Source organism: Colius striatus, chromosome 3, assembly GCF_028858725.1.
Source record: "Colius striatus isolate bColStr4 chromosome 3, bColStr4.1.hap1, whole genome shotgun sequence".
Lineage (NCBI taxonomy): Eukaryota > Metazoa > Chordata > Aves > Coliiformes > Coliidae > Colius > Colius striatus.
Window position 1 is genome coordinate 41443559 of NC_084761.1, and position 15794 is coordinate 41459352.

The window sequence follows — 15794 nt, forward strand, 5'->3', positions numbered from 1 at the left end:
TACCACTATCACACTCAATTTGCAGCAAAAGGCTTGCTTTCTGTGAGTGCACATAGCACTGGCAGAGACCAGCTCCAGCCCAGGGCTCACTCTGGCTCATTGAGCCTCCTGGGGCATGGCTCCCACATGGCACCCTCTGCAGCCCACAGGAAATGCTAACTCTGTGATGGCAGCAGGTGATGAGCTTGGATAGCACTGATTCACCGACGGATGCCTGTGTACAGCGGAATGACAGTTACTCACCGTGAGTCATTAACGTAATAATTCCACCTACATGATTTTGAGATATGAGATAGCTGCCTGCACTCTCATCACTTCATCACAGCATCTCTCTGCTCATGTGCAGCTTCTTCACAAGGTGCTCAGAGAGCAGAAAGTAACTCCTTCTGGTTCCTGAGTCCTTTCTCTCTTGCATTTCAGAGAGACTGACTCTCCTGGTACTCAGTCGCTACATCCACAACAAGGAGTCCTGGGTGAGACAGATCTTCATGGGAATAAAAAAAGTACCGTGGAGAAGAAGGAAGATGGAAGAAAAACTGCTGCTGCTACAACAGGGAAAAGCCAGAAGCTCACAAAGGTAGTTTTCCCCCTTTTCCCCTTAACTATCAGAAACGTTCTTTGAGATCTAGAAAGGGCTGCAAATCCTGGTCACCATAAATAGAAATTTGAAGGAGATAAAAAAGTTGTCTGACTGTTAAGACTTTTCTTCTGTGGTTGGAGAAGAAGTCATGCTGTTATATCCTTCCTTAGGACTCGGGAGGTCTGAGTGCTGTTCTCAACTGGGGTACAACTGCTCTGTACTAACAAATACATTACTCCGGATTTCTTTGCTTCTGTTCTCCTTGGGTAAAACAAAGGTGGCAGTACTTTCCTTCCTGCTCTGTGCCTGGTTTAGGTGGCTTTTTGGGCAAGACCAGGGAGGGTATCCCAGAATCTCTACATGCAAAGCCACACCCCTCAGTCAAATCATCTACCTGTATAAAAGAACAGATGAAGATAATTTTACCAGCATCCTCTGATATGCATATTTTAGGTTCTTGGGTGCTTTCTTTCATTATCTAAACCAGATATCAAGCTTACAACCTTGACAGCACAGATCAGCTCTAAACACAGGAACTACAATGTCTGCCTTGCTGTGGTGTTTCATTACAGAAATATTTCTCTCTAGCAATAAAAAAAGAGCCTTTTTGACTGTCTACAAAAATCTGTTTACACAAAACTGAGAAAAAGATAAACTAAATTAACTGTCCCTGCAACCAAAGCTGAACAGAAGGAACAGAACACCTGTCAATTTAGTGGGAGCGGTCCAATCTCATTCAGCAGAGTTTTCATTCAGCCTTTTGCTGCTAACTTGTAGGAGCACGTATTCTTTTATTATATAGCCACTCCGAATTTCAGTATAAAAAGCATGATAACTGAAGGTTGGGTTTTGGCAAAGTGCCTTTCCCACTGCTACCAAAATACTGAAGGGAATTTGGAGTGGCTGTCTCTATCTCTGAGTCACATGGAGGTTTTCTTAGCACTGTTTGCTGAAGTTGAGCAACTATGTTGGAGATTTTTTTTTTTATTATTTTGAAAGGAAGCTATTAGTCACAGCTAACAAAACAAACAAACAAAAAGGCAAAGAAACCCCCAAACCAAAAGTACTGCCACCATCAGAAAAATCTAAATCCATTTTAAAGTCTTGCCCCGGGGAAACAGATCATATATTTCACTTGGCTTTTGGGGCTTTTGCTATGAGAAAGAGAGGTCCAGACCTCTGTGGCATTTTCTAGGTTATTAAAGTGCTTTTTCTGAGTGCTTTTTCCCATTTAACCTGAGGGAACCAGGCATTGTGCTTTGTCTGTTGCAGGGGTTGGGGAGCTGAGCTAAGAAAACAAGCTGCCTCACACACATTTGAAGTTCCTAGTTTCCTGTAAAGACAAGGGAATTTGGAAGGCTATGGACCTATTAAATATTAGCCAAATAGGTGATGGAGATAAAGTAAAATGTGTCCTTGGTACGTAGAGTAGCACAGTTAACTCATTCCTGACCATGATGTGGGAGGCAGCCTGGGTTCAACAGTGAGGCAAGCGGGTATTTGCTCAAAGATGAGTCTAACTGTCTATCTTCAAAGGCAGGTCTCGGTTAAGGACTGCTGCCAGGGTAGCTAGACTGGTTTGCAAGGAAGAGCAAATACAAGATATACAGTTAGTCGGGTCAGTTTGAAGAGCAGGGATTTGCAGCTACCCAGCCACAGCAGCCAACAAGCACAGGCAGGTTCTGCTAGGGTTTGATTTAGAGGGAGGGAAGGGACTGTCTCCCTGGGAGCACTTGAGAGCATTGCTTAGCAAATCTAGGCATGCTCAGGATAATCGTGATACCCCTGAGTTCTCCTCCTGTGGCATATTAGGCCTAACATGACCAAAAAAGGCAATGTTTGTCAGAAAAGGCTGGCAAAAGCGTAACATAAATGTCACATCACTGCTTCTGCATTAAACACCTGTTGCTCCAAAAAAGATCCAGTGATCCTAGCAATGCATTTACTCCTCACCTCTCTTTTCGTCCTCCCAGAGGGAAACCAGAGATGTTCACCAGATGCTGGCAGACTGCCACATGAGGAAGCATGGCTTTCAACAGGTAAGCGGCAACCTAGAGTGTTCCTAAAACACTGGATTGTGCCTAGACTTTATCCTAGAGTCCCAGTCAGCCTCAGAGCCTCATTTGACCTGAGAATATGCTTACCTCCTGGACCAGTGCTTACCAGCTTTGCCATGCTCCTTATGTGCAGGGTGACTATTTGGAGATGATAAAAAGCAGGCTAGGCCAGCAGGCTGGGAAGCAGCACAGGGAGATAGATACTCCTGATGATTTCTGGTAGACTTTTCTCTTGCTTCTTCTGTTGTCACATGTATTAAAGACAGAGGTTCTATATGTTGTTGAAATTGGAGGAATTCACAATAAAGAATAGAGTTCCCGGTATTTCAAGGCTAGCTAAAAAGCAGAGTTAAAACTACCCTGGCACAAAGCTGAATATACTGTTCCTTTCATAGACAAAGGAAGCACAGAGAACTTCAGAAGAGACCATAGCTCCCCAGGAGACAGTACCAGAGAACCACCCCAGCTCGGAGAGCCAGAAGACACTACAGAAATTGGATGAGAATGAGCCTGAATGGCAGGAATCCTGTAAGATCTTAGGCTAACCTTTTCTTATGCGGCTAATCTCAGGGCTCTGTGGGGTCTGTACTGCCAAGAAACATAGCAATGCATTAGCAGAAATATTTCTGGGTCCACTCATCGCTGAGACTAAAGTTGGACAGAGAAATAGATTTTTTTTCCCTCCAGATAATATATTAAAATAAGCAACAAATAGGAACCTCATGAATATAGCCAGGATAATTAACTTTAAACTAGGAGCTGGCCTTTTGTAGGACTTTGCAGTAACAGTGCTCTTGGGGACAAGGACACTGGGTGACAGGGACTAACTATAAAGGGCTTCTCAGTCATCCAAGCACAATTCCACCTAAGCAGAGCCTGGCTGCACTGTCTGATGTAATGAATACCAATGATAGGAAGGCAAATGGCAAACAGCATGAGATGCAATAGCATCCATCACTGCTGCCAAATACTTCCTGAGTGAAAACCTGGCACTTTTTTTGTTTTCTCAAGTTCCTCTCCTGCTGCTCAGTAGATGGCAATGCTGTACAATCAGTTGTTTCTGCTTCACAACAAGGACTTTATTTTTGTTACTGATAAAAATAAAAAACACCTGAAATTGATTACAAAAGCAAGGAGAGAACTTAGACCAACTGGAGAGCTGGTTACTCTTACAGACTCAAGGGTCAGCTGGACCTAGAAAGCAAGGCAGTTTTACAGAAGAAAAAAAAACAAACCAGAAAATGACCAAGTTCTCTACTTTCTGTAACAGCAAAACTCCTTCCCACCCTCAAAAAATGCTCAGCATTTTAAAATCCTTCAAAGGACTGACCTAAGGTCATTTCAGCAGCTTTTATTTCCTACTCCCTCCTCCATTGCTGGCTCATGTGAAATGCACTACAGAAATCTATGTCTGTTTTGGAGGTCAGCATCCAAAACAAAACCAAGTAGTCTTTAAGTACAAAACTGAGCTTGTGCCCAGTAAGATCCCAGACTTTTATGTTCTTGAAGGAATAAAAAGTAGACTCTATTAAGTATCAGACACCCAAAAGCAGTGGGAGATGTGTGGCAAATGGTCTCACACCTGAGTGCATCTTTCACTTTGTGAAATGAGTCATTCTTCCACTTCATCAAGCAGCAGGAAGATGGCCAAAGGGCAGCAAGCTTGTTTGCTCCTGTAGGACTCCTTTTTTGTTCCAGTGCGGAAGTCCAAGGCAGCAGATGAGAAGCGGCGCTCTCTCGCACGGCAAGCCAGGGATGACTACAGGAGGCTTTCGCTGCAGGGCATCCGCCGAGGGAAGCAGGCAGATATTTCCAAGGGTGCCGCAGCAGGAGACCGGCGGCCGCTCCAGTATCCGCCTCTCCCTCCCAAACCCAAGCTTCTGCCTGCTGCCATGGCAAACGGAAGATCCACTAGGTAAGGAAACCTCTGGGCACTGTAGAGGGGAGAAGGGATTCGGTTCTTCTACTCTAGCATGGGATGATTGAGGTAGTAGTGGTTAGCTCTCCTCCTCCTGTGGAGCAGACACCCCACAGGGAAAATCACAGAGCCTAGGCTATATTCCAGCCTAGGGTGTGATAAGTCTTATTTGTTCACCCTTGGAGGGTAACAGGTTGATTTTGTACGGCATTCCTAACCCTTAGTGCTCTTATCCTCTACGCTAGGTGTTCACTGAAAAGCCATGGCTGACAGCTGCGCTAGTGTAAGCCTTCTGTTTAGGGCTGTTCCTAATACCCTGGATAAAGTCCTGCCAAGCACTCAAAAGCTGTTGTTTGAACTTAATGCACAAACCACAATCTTTTCTTACAGGAAAGAGGGAATCCAGAGGACAATCTCCAACTCCACTGAAGAAAGCATCATCAAGTGGTTCAAACAGGAGCAATTTCCTCTCCGAGCTGGCTATCAGAAAAGCATGGACACGATAGCACCTTGGTTCCATGGTGAGTCCTGGGTTTTTCTGCCCCAACTCAACATTTTGAGGCGTTTCTGCTAACATGGCTGCTGCCACAGGCTGGACCCAGGAGCTTTTTGAAGATGGTTAGATCTTCCATTTTAAATATCTGTGAATTCCTTTCACGTTATGACAAATGGCAAATCTGAAGTGTTAGAACAGAGGTCAGAACTTCAAAACACCCTGTACCTGTGTGCCACCCTTGCCTCCATGCACTGGATGCACGGTCACCCTGGTAACTGTTTGGGGATTTGGGCACTCTTTGCCTCACTCATCTTTGGCCTGAGGTCTTTCTCCCTCCATGCACGTTCATCACCCACCTCCTTTCTGTCTCTTTTCTAATGGGTCATCATGATCCCATCCACCTCCCTTGCTCTGGCACCTCTTCGATATGAGACTGCAGCAAAGAAAGCACAATCTTCTTGTTACTGGGCTTTTGCTGCTTGCATGGCTTTCTAACAGGACCTGTGATCACTGCCTGCACAGCCCTGCCATACTGGAATTAACATACAATACACTGCAATGCCATTCTCTCTCATAGGGATGGAAGTGCCATGGACCAGTTTTAGAGCAGTAAAACAGAGTACCGCTCCACCCAGTCCTGCATAAACTCTTGTCTCCCTTCCGTTTCCTGGTTTGGTTTTGAACAGGTATCCTAACCTCTAAGAAAGCAGAGGAGCTTCTGAATAAAACAGTACCAGGGAATTTTCTGGTCCGGGTCAGTGAGAAAATCAAAGGCTACGTGCTCTCCTATCGATCCGTGGAAGGATGTAAACACTTCCTCATTGATGCCTCCAGTGATTCCTACAGCTTCCTTGGAGTGGACCAGCTGCAACACTCAACGCTGGCTGACCTTGTAGACTATCATAAGGTGAACATCTATGCATTCATTATTCAATGCATAGTTAATGCATTTATTAACTGTTTGTTTAAATGCCTCAGGGCACTTTAAGATGACGAAAAATAGATTCAGTTGTTTTAAATTAGGTGTCTAGACCCATTTTAGCTGCTGTTGGGTATCCTGTGTGCTGCTTCAGAAGGGCATACCAGCCTGATGGGTACATCGCAGGTGACCTAACTTGTCTCAAACATCTTAGGCCTCACTGCCCAAGTGTGCAGAACATCTTGCATTCAGGGCTGAAGTTACTTACACACTATTTAGTAGAAATGCTGACAAGAGGAGAGATTTTTTTTTTTCTTTGATTCTCTCTGTGGTTGGGAGGTCCTGGCAGGTTGGGTAAGCAGAAAATCCTGCTTGCCTCTAGCTTCAGCACAAAATAGGACACGGTATCTTTATAATCTCAAAGCAGACAAGGTGTGACACTAGGCAAAGATTAAAAATAGAGGAGAAGAAGGTTCGCAGGTTCTTGCAACAGTAACAGCAGCATTTATGGGCACTGACTGCAGTTATTTGGGTTTCAAGGAGGGCCAGATGGATTGATGATTCCTTTACTGTAAGATCTGCCCAGGGACAGGACAATAATTTTTACTAAAAGTTCATTTAAGATCCATGTTTCTTTTAAATAAGTGCCTAGTCCAACAGTGAAATGACTAAACAAAATTAGACATGAGGAAAATACCAGTGTTCTTTTGCTATGTGGAGTTGTACCTGGGCTGCCTGAATTTGCATCTTGCATGGGTTTCACAGTTCAGGCTGAAAATATTGAAACCAGGAGCTACATGGCTATTGGTACCAGAGACAGAGGACTTAAAGCCTGTCAGTGCATATCTATATAAAAGAGACAGCCATACCCACAGTGTGCAAAGAACCCGTCAGACCCCTGCACAACAGCAGACATGGGCAGGATGAACCCACTCTGCTGAAGTGCTCTAGTGGGTTCTGCTCATCAGCCACCCACCAGGTGACCACAAAGATATCTGATGCTAGGGTGGAGAATGAGATGGGAAGCAGAGACTGTGCTGTCAGGAAATTCCCTTGCTACACAGCTTGCCTGGGCAGGGGGCATATGCCGGCTTCAGTATCCACCGTCAACCCTCCCACAAATACAGCCGGGAGCACAGTACACAGCCCCTGGTCCTGCTTACCCACATGCTGCACAGACCTGGATCCAGCACTCCTAGGCAGGGCGTGCCATAGAAGCTGCAGCTGCCCACTGGACAAGTACAGCCCTTTCCTAGATCTGTTGTCACTGGGTTACTGCATGGAGCACAGCCATTGTTTTGTGAAGACAGTCAGCGGTGTAGGGCCTTCCCCAAGTTCCCTGGGGCATGCAGGGAGCTCTGTCACACAGTGAGATGAACAAGGCTACAGAGTAACAAAGGCAGAGAGACTGCTGTCTACCCTGTGATGTTGTGATAGGGAGGGTTTGTTTGAAAGGTGATGTTTAATCCTATCTTATATCAACAGAACGAACCAATCACTTCCTTGGGGAAGGAGCTGTTGCTTTACCCATGTGGCCAAGAGGACCAAGAACCAGATTACATCTCTCTCTTTGAGTGAACCTCCAGGTTTCACTGTGCAGCCCCATGCTTGTATTTACAGACTGAACTTTGAACTGGAGCTGCTCACATTTACCTGAAACAGTTGCCATAAGTGCCTCTATTTTATATCACTCACAACAAAGCAGTGGGAAGAGAAATACTGTCAACTGAGTAAAAGGATGCACTGGCCCAGCAACTGCAAAGCACCTGGATGTATCCCACACAGTGAAGTGAATGAGGTGATGACATAATCAGTTGATCTGGGAGATACTGCCACTTTCAGTGGTTTTTTGCAGATTTCCTGGGGGACTTCTGTGCTGAGCTGCCTTTTGTTCTTGAATACAAGGTTGTGTGTCATCTGGGAAATTGATTAGTGTCTTCAATTGAATGAGAATATATCTTCCTGGAGGCACAAAACAACTTGGGGAGGTGAATTGGTCTTGAAATAGTGATTTGCATAATGTGAAGCTTATTCCTGTAAAATGCTGTGCCCTTGGAATCAAGGACATCCAAGCCAAACACCCAAGCAAACCCATGGTGCCTTTCAGTGAAAAGTGTTCTCTGTGAAGAGAGGTCTTCATCAAAAATGCATTTTTTAAACTGCTTTAGCCTCTGAATATAGGTCTTCACTCTTTTAACCTATGTTTAAAGCCCACATTGGCCTTTCTGCATAGAGAGGGATCAACCTTTTAACAGGGGCAAAGGAATTTGTATGAAAGACTACCACATGCGCAGAAACTAAAAAATGTAAGGAGTAATGCTTGTATCAGTATTAGTACAGTTTACAGAAGACTATTTGCCAGTAAAGAATGCTGTTTTCCAAAAAGCAGTTATTTATTGCACGTTGTGTCCAGACTATTGAGATGCATCTGGTGTAAACTTTAACACAGAGCTTGTTCTTTCAACAGAATGGTCTCTCTTTGTATCTGTTACACTGCTCTTTTAAACACATAATTCAGCACATTGGAGAAGAGGCTAGACAGAATCCTATAGCAAATTAAAACTCACCCAGCTTCCCTCACGTTGCTGCACCTGACAAGCTGTGCAGCTGAGGCTTGAGGTGCAACCCTGCTGTCACTTTTTAGAGATGCAATCCTCAAACGGTGAGCAACCTTGTTTCAGCTGTTCACCTGTTCCCTTCTTTCCCTTGGACTAGGGCTACTCTGCTTAACTTGAGGAAGCAGTCAAAAACTTCAGCCTTACACTGATCTTGGCTCTGCAGAATAGATGAAAAGAAATAGTTGTAATCTTTTGGTCTTAAAGTGTACAGCTATGCTGATAGGTAGTTTCCATACAAAGAAAGAGGATAACTGCACTCCAGTTACAGAAGGTTTAACTTGCTTCATGTAAAGTGAGATTCTGAAAGTAACAACACTGGCAAGGCAGATGACTCGAGCTGCTTCTTGAGCACTGTATCCCAAATGTCAGAGGGACATAATCTGCATAATCAACATACTCTGCATAATCAACGTAATCTGCATTGGTCATGAGAGGTGGTGCTAGATATTTGTAGGGGAAAAATAAAATCCCTTCTTCTCTCTTCATTAACAGTTTCTTCTCAAAAATATGGCCAAAATGAAAGGTCATTCAGAGCTCCTAGAGAAAAGTTAGCATCTGTTCTCATGTGAAGAACATGCCATAGCTTGTAGTCCTGCTGGAGACAAATCATGAAGTGTTTTGTGTATCTATGGGCTGGTGAAAACAGGGGACAGAGTCTCCTTGAAAAAGGCAGTTTGAAAGACAGGGTGTTAACTTGCATAAATGAGGTGCAGGCTGATCTGTCATTGACCCAGCAGGACATGATCAATTTTATCTCTAAGATCTACAGTGGAACTACTCTGGGCTTGACCTGCTGACCAGTGAATTGTTACCTTCACATAACTTTACATTACAACCACCTGGTTGCAAATGTTGGCTCCATAGGGCTCAGGGAAAGCCACTATCAGTGTTTATAACTGTCCCCCATTTAAGAATCATGCCAAAGTTTTTTTAAAGACTCCCAGCTTCACTTGTATGCTGTGAGGGAAGAAACCTGAAGTTTTCTAGCTACACTTTGCAACTGCACTGACTGCAAAGGCAGCACACTTGCCAGAACAGATGCCCTCAAGACTGGCTCTGCTATTGCTTTGAATTCTGAAAGCATGGAGCAAAGATGACTCACAGTGGTCAGGAATCAAGGGTGCTGGCTTGTATAATCTGTGCACAATTTTTCTTTCATCAAGGGATGCTGTGCAAGGATTACAAATGTAATTTGAAAGTTGCCTGCGGGAAAGGTCATGTCACACAGAAGGATACAGCAATGTGTTTTGCCCCAATGCCTCTATGTCTTTAGCTAGAGCATGCAACACTCATCAAAAATTAAAGCAAGGAGTCCCTACATGGTCTCCCCAACCTACACAGGGTGATCTCTATTCCCTCCCCAACTAATATCCAGCCAGTTGCCATTCTGAGAAAGATCACACACAGTTTCTGGGACAAGGAAGATAGAGAGCTGCCTAGCAAAAGCTATGGCTTTCTTGGCTGCTGTGTTCATATTTCATCTTTTTTCTAACTGATCTGGAAGACCTGTTAGAGCTTCATTTGGCTCATATAAACACAGCTAACAGCAGCTTCTCTTTGTCATGTTGTTCTTCCTCTCTCATATCAGCACAGTCCCTACCTGCTGTGATTAGATGCTCCTGTGCACCACTGAGCTAGCCTCAGGCTGGCTCTCTCCAGCATTGATTTAATCTTACCTCTTGCCAAACTGGCTTCTGTAGCCAAGGAACAGGAACTGCACAGACAGTATTATGCCTGGCAAGAGGAAAAGGATGTGCAAGGCAATCAGGAAGGTGCTATTTATAAACATACCTTGTGAAACTTGGACAGGGGCTGGATAACATGCTTGCTAAAGTACCCAAAGTAACAAAGTGTTGAATTTACAAGTGCCCAGTGCTTAGAATTAGAGATTAATATAGGTTTGAAGGGACCTCTGGAGATCATCTGGTCTAGCCCTGCTCTACAAGTGTAGCCAACCTAGTTACATTAAGTTGCTGAGGGCTTAGGGAAACCTAAGGGGAGATAATAAGAAAAAATCATGGAAATGGTTAAGGCTAGGTTTGAGGCAGGTTATGATTATGAGACTTCATAACATACATTAACCAGTTTCAAATTCAGGTTAAGTGAGACTGTAGGAACAACTATCACCCTGGTGCAGCTCAGTTCGTATAGCTCTCATATGCATTCAATAGGTCATGACTGTCTCCTTCTACTGCATCGTATTTGTAAAGTTACTCCATCAAAACAAAGCTCCTTAGAAGCACTTTATCTTGTATTCTGACAACAAAAAAGTTCTTAGAACAACCTACTTGAGTTATTGCTGGTGGTAAGTGATGTATTTGGGGGCTGGGATTTTAAAGCATGCAGTTTCCATTCTTTTTGTACTTTTGCAGTGCTTCTGGACATTTGATGATTTGCAAGGCAAATGCCATGCAGATCATTTTCATCCAACAAAAGACAAGCACATGTTTAATATATGTCAAGGGAAAAGGTACTTACAGTAGCATGGCCAGTAGTGTGGTCTCTGTCTGCAGATTCTGCATGCAATGCTTTCACAAGAGGTTCCTAAGCTTTCTTCTTACTGCACAGTGGCATGGCAAATGACATTTTATTCATTGTCAGTGCTTTCTTGCATACTTCTTCCCCCAGCTTTTACAAGCCAAAAATCAAATTAGAACCTCATTTCAGACTGCCTTGAATTAATCTGACTATAGAAAAAAGAGAGTGCTCAGAGAAACAGCATTTAGGTAAGCAAATGGGATTTCCAAGCCCATGAATTTTGTCCTGGCTAGTATATATAAAAATGATAAACAGCAGTCAGCATTAAAAGAAAATGCTTTATAAAAGCAGTAACTCATGCTTTCAGCAGTTGCAGGCAATTGAAAAAAATTCTATTAAGGAAGAGACTAATTTTTAGGATGCACCTATAATTATCATAAGAGAATTTGCAGGGTCCAGTAATGTACTAAAAAAATTTATTTTGTTAATTACAAAAAGCTTGATATACCCTGGGAAAGATTCTGTATTTGGTTTAAATGGAATACTTTGGTATAAAGTCAGAAAATGTTCATCGATATTGGCATCTGACATTCAGAGTTTAAAGCTTCCTCCTAAATCAGTATTGCAAGTTGATGTGTATTCACACGTCTTCAGCATCATAAAACTTCTGCCTTCCAGCACCCAGATTATGCAGAAAAAAATCACTTATCTGAAACCACCTCCCATCCATAGGAAACACAGAACTGCAGAGCAGTTTCCGAGTGTTGGAAGTTTGTACTGTTCCCTAGTGAGGCCAGAAGTAGAAAACCTGAAGTATAACAAAATAATTCCCAAGGAAAATCAACTTCATTTTAAAATACATCTTGAGATACTTACAGTATTGTAAAGCAGAAATATATAATCTGATTCATGAGATACAGACATGGCTCATTGTTTTTGGCTCACTATCCACAGAAGAGAACAAACACTACCCTCCAGCATTTTTGAAACATCACCCTTGACTGGTGGGGCTTTCTCTTTCTGAATTTTAGAAAGCACTTTCTGAGATGCCTCTTGTCTCTAAATGAACTGTGTATATTCTGTTAGTGCCTTCCCCAGCCTCTGAAGGGAAAAAGATTTTTGGTTACTCCACTTTAACTGTTGTTAACAATCAGATGTCCTTCTCAGAGCAGGAGCTCTGTACTTATTAAAAATAGCTCTCTTTAGATATGCCAGATTAGATGTAGAAAGTAACTCATTATTATTGGCCTACCTTTAAAGGATTGGTCAGTCCTTTAAATAACTGTACATGTCTTACAAACATTTAAATGGAAGAGTACATCCATTTGTTGTGAATACTGCACCAATCACTTGATCTTGAATCTCATCAGGTGTTCAAGTCTCCCTCAGAGCAAGTGTTGAACAGCCAAACTAATGGAGTACTTAAAAGCTCTATTAAGAAAAAAACAGGAGGGAGGACAAGCACCCTCCTTCATCTTCTTTTGCTGCCAGTCTGCTGGAAGCTCCATCCTCTTTCAATCTCATCCGCTCTCTTCTTGTTGTCAACTCTTGGTCCAATTCACCCTATGGTCCAATTCAGAGGCTGTCTCCCTTTCTGGCTTCATGTCTTCTTACTGTTCAGTTTCTGCCTGTGGAGGTGTGTCTCAATCTCTTGCTTGAAAACAAGCATCCCAAGCTGGCCATGAGAAGCCTCGTTCATGGCCTTGGACTGCATGCACATTTTGTACTGCTCTGGGGTCAGCTCATCCAGACATTGCTTTTCGTGCCACAGGTGGAAGAGCCCTCTGACAGGTGTGCGGATCACGATGAGGTTGCTGTGAAGGTATTTGCGGTACAGATGTACATCTTCACCACCCCAGCCTTTAATGTCCAGATCAAAGCCACCTGACACAAACAAAATCCAAAATAAAACTAGAGATACATACTAGCAAACTCAATGCTATGAATTGCATTACAGTTGTTCTCTTGCTCCAGTCAGGCCTTTAAGAGCCACACTTTCTGCCAACATCAAAGTGTCCAAATTTCTTAGCTTCAAATCTTTCACTATCAAACAAAATTGCTTTGTTTGTACTGAGCAGCAGATTCTGGTAACTTCTATGATACCAAGGAAAGGGCTGAACATCTACCCAGAGCGCTGCTGCAAGTTAGAGGCATAGACACGCTGGCCAAGGAAAGGGAAGCTGATCACAATTTTCTATGTTTCAGTAAAAAGGCAGACATATTGGAAATGTATTGGTTCTTACCTATGTTGATAAAATCAGACCGGTACTGGCAAGTCATCCCAAAACCAAAGTCTCTCCAAAATCCAGTTTCTTTTTTAATAATCTGCATGGAGGGAAAGGACAGTTTACACGGGAGCAGATATGTTTGCAATGACAGCAGCAGTGTAGCCCCTGAGTGTGGTCAGAAATAGGAGCAACTGCCTTTTTATTCTTTCTCCTGTAAATAAATGGCTGATCCTGAACCAGTGTTTCTAGATATGCATTGTATGTTTCTGCCCCTCAAAACCAGACATGTCATTAGCTATCATGAATAAATCCCCTGATCCAGAATGATCAGATATTGCTCTACTTCTGATGCTCTAAGTGGAGCGATGCCAGATCACTCTCAAAACTGATTCTTTGCAGGCAAAACATGCTACAAAATTGTTAGTTTCTGCAGGATTGAAGTCCAACAAAAAAATATACTGCTAAGCCAGAGAACCACATTGTTGTAGAGCAGATGGTGATATCTGGATTGGGGATCACACGAGCCCTGGAAGAAAATAGTGGTTGTAATCTGGTCAACTCACAGCTTTTTGATTACCTCAATTTTGACAAGAAGTAGGGAAGTGGTGAGAATAGTTTTCCATTACAGAACTGCTAAATCCAGCTAAAATTGAAGTCCAGAAATGTCAGGTAGTAGGTATATATTCCGTAAAAGCCTTTGTAACAATTAATGGTCAGTCTACATTATTGAGATGGACCGTGAAAACATTATGTATTACAGGTAGAAAACCCATGAGAAATCAGGACTATAATTTTCAGAAGGAGATATTCAAGTATAGCTCCCTAAGGTCATAATTCATGTGTGTGAGTGATCTGACACAACCTGATGGGACATCCCAGAGTTTCAAAGGGCTGTGACAGGTAAAAAAACCCTCTAAGCAAGTCAGCAGTACTTCACACTCTTGAAGGTCTGGCTACAAACCCACTGCTTAGCAGCTATTTTTGAAAATTTTGGCTTCATTTGCAACAAAGTTACAGAGGATGGGGAGACAGAATTTCCATTTCAGGATTTACAAATCCTAGTGTTTCTTTTACCAAAATATCCTCTTCCAAAATAGTCTCTCCTGATTTCATGTCTGCCTTTTCTTATTCTTAACCCTTGTCACTTCATTGGCTGTTTAACATTTTAGTGCTCAGGTTGCTATCTCTTTCTTATCCCATTTCTCCTTTCCTTGAAAAAACAAACCACAGCAGAAGCCAATTAAAAGGAAACAAGATAGTATCTGTCAGGTCTGCATTATAACAAGAAATCTCCATAATGATGCCCTTTCAGCAGGCTACTTGCATGGTTGAGCATTAGTATTTCACATTAGTGCAAGTGGCTGCTGCACAAATAAAATTTAAAGATTTCTGAAGGCTTGTTTTTTTCACTCAGTAGCACAAGTCTTAGGACGGAGAGCTAACACTGTCTTGTTTTAATGGCACAGGTCTGGCCTCATGCCTGGGCTGAAAATACAAAAATCTACATAAAAATGAGATTGTCAGCAGTTCTTTGAATCAAGAAGCTTTTCTGATATAAACATGAAATATTATGATTCAAATATTAGCTATAAATACTTGCACAATCCTAACAATGTACTTTGTGGAACTTATGCTACCTTGAGACCTCAACTCTATTTAATTTCCTAAGCACAGTGTTTACAAGCCTGAGGATCCCTGGTGGGCTCCCATCAAAAAGAGAAGAGGTAATGTGAATTCCACAGTCTTATCAGAACGTTTCATCTGAGAAAGGAAACAGTGGAAAGGATTTTCCAGACTCTTCAATAAAAGACTCTCTGGATACCTGTTGGATAGCACAGGTAGTAGTAGATCAAAAAATATTTTAAAATATTTTTAGTGGACTTGTCAAACTGGCATTCTTCATTTTCCCTGAGGGATTGCACAAAAGTGAGGGTAGTGATGACAGAAGACTGGACTCTGACCCTTAGTGATCTTTTTCATCTGTTGCTGGGATCACAATACCCTTAATTCTTACAATAGAACAATAGAAGCTGGGATGCTCTGGAGTCTGTGTCCAGACTGAGACAGGATGAGCCCTGATTAGCGTAGTGCCTGGAAGCAAGAGGGGCAGCTGTGGCAGCTGAGGCCTGACCCAGAGGAATTGAACGCAGCTGCATAGCTGGCTTATGCTTCCCTTTGATAATTCAGCCACTTGCCAGGACTATAGGGCAGAGGACTGTGACTCACTTTATGTGTACATAAAGAGAAAGCCACCACTTCTATCGCTCCTTTAGCTTCAAGACAATGCAATAACACAGAACAATAAAATGTACAACAGCATGGTGCCAAGCAATGGCTCTACCATTGGCATTCAAGTGAACCTCTCATCTGGGTGCTCTGCTTCTTCTTCACAAGAGCTTCCTCCTCATCAAAGAGATTCACCCGGGCTTAGTTACATGTTTTGATCACATGCTGTATGGCAATGTTTTTTAAAAATAATGCTTTGTTCTCACAGCAAAGA

At 42.8% G+C, this 15794-nt stretch overlaps 2 protein-coding genes across 13 annotated transcripts in view; one reads left to right on the plus strand and one right to left on the minus strand.

The window, feature by feature from the left end:
• Positions 1–15794, plus strand: part of SH2D4A (SH2 domain containing 4A) — a 39025-nt gene that overhangs the window by 10047 nt on the left and 13184 nt on the right. The window contains exons 5-11 of one of the 3 annotated variants that reach the window (XM_061992206.1): positions 421–577; positions 2554–2619; positions 3033–3165; positions 4336–4552; positions 4946–5076; positions 5738–5958; positions 7456–12998. In XM_061992206.1, the coding sequence (XP_061848190.1) occupies positions 421–577; positions 2554–2619; positions 3033–3165; positions 4336–4552; positions 4946–5076; positions 5738–5958; positions 7456–7548 (1018 nt within the window). In that variant the 3' untranslated portion in view covers positions 7549–12998. Of the gene's footprint in view, positions 1–66; positions 245–420; positions 578–2553; positions 2620–3032; positions 3166–4335; positions 4553–4945; positions 5077–5737; positions 5959–7455; positions 12999–15794 lie in introns of those variants that run through there. The other 2 variants (XM_061992208.1, XM_061992205.1) reach the window with 2 other exon arrangements.
• Positions 8374–15794, minus strand: part of CSGALNACT1 (chondroitin sulfate N-acetylgalactosaminyltransferase 1) — a 52907-nt gene continuing 45486 nt past the window's right edge. For 9 of the 10 annotated variants that reach the window (XM_061992204.1, XM_061992201.1, XM_061992202.1 and 6 more), the window contains 2 exons: positions 13310–13391; positions 8692–12950 (listed from right to left, as the gene is read on the minus strand). In XM_061992204.1, coding sequence (XP_061848188.1) covers positions 12667–12950; positions 13310–13391 — 366 coding nt within the window. In that variant the 3' untranslated portion in view covers positions 8692–12666. Of the gene's footprint in view, positions 12951–13309; positions 13392–15794 lie in introns of all 10 variants that reach the window. The other variant, XR_009818397.1, reaches the window with a different exon arrangement.